At 36.7% G+C, this 4,231-nt stretch overlaps 1 protein-coding gene across 1 annotated transcript in view; it reads left to right on the forward strand.

Annotated features, from left to right (window-relative positions):
• Positions 1–1,543: 1,543 nt before the first annotated feature.
• mtmr14 (myotubularin related protein 14) overlaps positions 1,544–4,231 on the forward strand; it is an 18,223-nt gene continuing 15,535 nt past the window's right edge. Inside the window, exons 1-4 of the mRNA XM_010771064.1 lie at positions 1,544–1,643; positions 2,186–2,256; positions 2,344–2,418; positions 3,090–3,156. Coding sequence (XP_010769366.1) covers positions 1,544–1,643; positions 2,186–2,256; positions 2,344–2,418; positions 3,090–3,156 — 313 coding nt within the window. The remainder of the gene's footprint in view (positions 1,644–2,185; positions 2,257–2,343; positions 2,419–3,089; positions 3,157–4,231) is intronic.

Here is a 4,231-nt window from a genome sequence, read left to right on the forward strand (position 1 = left end):
ACACTGCTATCTGAAGTCTGCTGCTCTGAGCATGTCAGTTGGAGTGATGACATCATCGTGTTCCATTGCACAGATGTTTATAGTTGAGCTAACGAGCTCCCTAGACATCAAAGGCTTCATTGTTCTGAATGAGAGATAAACCTCTTACATGTGAACGTTTTGTGGAAGAACCGTAACAGATATCTGTGAAATTTCAAAACGTGAAGCATGTCAAGGAAGTTGAGTATCTGAAATGTAATTTTTGTGTAGTTTCGGGTAAATAATGTGGCCTTTTTGGCAGTTTAACTAAAGGTGTGCGGCTGCTTCCGTGAGGAAATATCTGCCTGAAATTACAATGGGGCTTAATGGAGGAATGTTGAACGTTTTTGTCACTTCATGCCCTCAAAAAGCATTTTGTTTCATTATTTTTGCTTAATTATTTGTCATTTTTCAAGCTACGAGATGTTTTCCTACATTTGTCATGATAAATTATGTCTCAGGAATGTAGGGTTTGGGAATTATGGCAGTTTTTAAAAAAAATATATGAATGCGAATTTCAAGCTGTCCTCCACTCTAGCTTTGACATCACGCAATCTAGTTAATGTTAAAATGTGAAGAAAACTTCTAAAACAAGGTCTGAACAATGTTTAATATCTCTAAAAGTAAGAATCAGATTTAAAAGTTGTTTTACACAAATAATGTCAGAAAGATGTGTAACATTTTAAAGTTGGAATGAGGTTTCTGAGTGAAAGTATGAATGAACAGTTAGCAGTTGAAGTCGCATGAAGATTTGTTGAAGTTGAAGATTTCCTCCATTGACTTCAATGTTAAAAATGTGATGTATTATGGGATGTATCTCTGGAATTATGAAAGTTATGAATGAGAAAAGTAATAGCAAGCGATTCCCGACCAAGCTGAACGTTTTGATGTTTGAACGGAGTTTCTGCGATGTTCAATGCGGGAGGAGAAGAGGGCCAAAATAACCCGGCGGAATAATAATAAAAATTTAGTCCGTAGAAGAACAGTTAGTTGGAATGCTGTTAACAGCATTCCCACTAAATGACTATTTCAAGAAAACACTAACATTAAGGCTGGAACCTTAGCTCAGTGCATATGGGTTAACATACGCATAGATTCTGCTGTAGCTTAGTAGTACGAGTGTACAACTCATCAAAATTATATTGCAAAATAGACTAGTCCAATGTTTAAATCGCAGTAGGCACAATACTTGTTAAAGGCTAAATATGTATTTAAATACCTTTTTTAAATGAAGTATTGAGGAGCTGCATAGATATCCAGACGTACTTAACAACACAGATTTGTTTTGCACAGATCCTCATTAAAAAAATCACACCATGATCATTTCATGTATTTTTCAATGATGAATGAGAATATTGATGCAAAAATGGTCATGCCCTCCTATATCCTCGTTATCATAATATTGGTCAAAATAAACGCAATTGGTTAATTCTTCCAAATCATGCAGACCGAATGATAAGCCATTTTGGCCTAACAAAGGTATTATATGGAAGTGTTGTCTCTTCATATACTGCAGTGCCCATGGATGCTCACCTTGTTTCTCCCCTGCAGTGTGACGTCCTCTGAGAAGGCGGACAAGGCCCAACGCTATGCAGACTTCACCCTGCTCTCTGTGCCTTACCCAGGTAAACTACCAGTCACTTCGCTCACTCACTTCACCAGAGACTGAACAGTACATTGTCCTGTCAAATACTGTTTATCAGCAGATATTAGTTTAATGCAGAGACAAAGAACTTACAGTAGCTGTGTGCCAAGTAATAAGACTACTAGAAGGCCTCTATAATAAAAAAAGTAAACTGTAATACAAATCCAGCACATTTCCACTCATATCAGAAAGGAGAAGAAATGACGCAAACTGTCAACATTGCCTCATGATCATATGATTTTAAAGAATCCAAAGCCATTGTTAAAATGACTGTCGAATGCCTTCTTTAGGAAACCAATCATATCTGACTCAACACCATTTTCAAAGACATGGAACAGGATTCATTTGAAAAGTTTTTTGTGCAAAAAGTCTTCTTGCATCAGAGAAAATAGTAGTCGGCATCAGCTATACATCAAAGTTACAGAGTAGACTGTTGATCATTTGGATTTTAAAGAACAGGGCCACATTCTGTAGCCTCAGTTTAACTCCTGACCAAGTGTGCTGAATGTGTTTCTTTTTTAGGGTGTGAGTTTTTTAAGGACTACAAAGACAGAGACTACACAGCGGAGGGTCTGGTGTTCAACTGGAATCAGGTACAGAGAGTAGAGAGTGTGTTCTCTGACTGTACTGCAGCTCGGCTCTGATTTATTCACCTGATGACTCTGTGTCTCCACTCTCAGGACTATGTGGACGCTCCTTTGACAATCCCACTGGGCTTTACTCAGAACTTGAACATCGACTGGACTCGATACCAGGTTACTCTTCTTCTAATGTGTTCACTCTGTTGCATCCACTCTACCAGCTGTGACTCACTTCTTTACTCTTATATTTGTGGTGTGTGAGTGCCATCTGTTGTCCATCCTGTAAAGTGCTTTAGTCATGCTTCACATCCAGTAAAAAGTCCCAGTGCAGAGCTCTAAACCTCACTGACTCAAACACACATTGTTCAAACCCACACAACTTGAAGTCAGCACCCCAAAAAATATCATATGTAAGGCTGAACTTTGGGGAAGTGTATACAACGATAGACAACCACAAATAACCGTTGGACTTGTGTTAGGATAAAGGCTGTCAAGCAATTAAAAGGGAATCTAATGAATTGCCTGCTTTGTGATGAATGAATCTAAATCATGCTGGCGGTGTTATTCAACACTAGGCAACGTCAGTATAATGATCCATTCACAAAGCATAACATAATATTTAAACATGCTTTTAATTTGAATAAATTATCAAAGTTAACAGGATGATTTGACAGCTCTAGTTTTAATTAGGGGTAAAACAAGCTGACAGAATATAACAGCAATTTTTCTTCTTATGTCAAAGATATTCACTTTTGTTATATAATTCATTTACAAGATTTTTCCATTAAGAGTTTATCTTCTTTTGATCACATGTATTTTCTTTTGTTTGCTTGTGCTTCTCTCAGTCGTGGGACCTGGTGGAGCAGACCCAGAACTACCTGAAGATGCTGCTCCACATCATCAACAGTGACGGTGGGTGCTGTTTCTGATGTAGCATTAGCTTTAGGATTGTAACTGTCATGGGATAAAAATTAGAACATTTGAACTAATGCATGATTTCATTATTGTTTTCTTCTATAGATTATTAGTTAAGACAATGAATAATAAAGGCCACATTTTAAGAGAGCAGAAACTAAAGTAAGGCCTTAAAATCCTTCCTTTAACAACCTTATTTAAGTCATTCAATGATAATAAACTAAATGTCAGTAGTTTCTGGTATGTTGCTCTGAAATAAGAGTCAATTTGAAAATGTAGCCTAGGGTTCTGCTTAACTGTAATGGGTTTTTTAACAACAAAATGTTTAGTCCATCAGTCGAGAAAAATAATCATTAGTTGCAGCCACATCATTGGAAGTGTATGGTTATGTTTCCTTTAATGCAGCTCTTTAAAATGTTTGGGGATTGCTTTGGCCGAGAGCTAATACCTTAAGAAGATGGACGCATTCTAGAATAAACTAGAAAATGCATTTCCTGCTGAAAATGCATGCGCATGCAGTAAACTGTGTACATTTGATGCTGAATTTAGCTGAAAAAGCTGAATATGTTATTAGCTGAATGGTAGCTGCTTTTAGCTACAGAGACCAAGTAAGTGTGTTGCTGAACTTAGCGGAGAAATGCAGAAAAGTGAAATGATTTGAATCACAATTGTTACAGCTCAAATGCATTGCAATGACTTTGTTGAAAACTTGAAAGTGAAATGTTAAACTGGAAGAGTAGGAAAAATAGTGAAGAAGCTTAATATTTAAAATGAAAGGTATAAACAACTAAATGTATAGCCTCAATGTCCTGAAATAGCTGAATAAGTTAATAGGAGTTAAATATTAAATGTAAATCGTAGTGAATGAATTTGTATTAAGAAGAGAAAGTAAAAACGCTTTGAAAAGCATCAGAATATTTTAACTGCAAACTTTTGAACTAAAACCATACGTCACCAATAATGTATAAAATATGTGGAACGTGTTGAAGTCAGTATGAAGTCTCAGAGAGAGAGAGAGAGAGAGAGAGAGAGAGAGAGAGAGAGAGAGAGAGAGAGAGAGAGAGAGAGAGAG

The sequence above is a fragment of the Notothenia coriiceps genome, unplaced genomic scaffold, assembly GCF_000735185.1.
Source record: "Notothenia coriiceps isolate Sejong01 unplaced genomic scaffold, NC01 NC01_scaffold00009643, whole genome shotgun sequence".
Taxonomy (NCBI): Eukaryota; Metazoa; Chordata; class Actinopteri; order Perciformes; family Nototheniidae; genus Notothenia; species Notothenia coriiceps.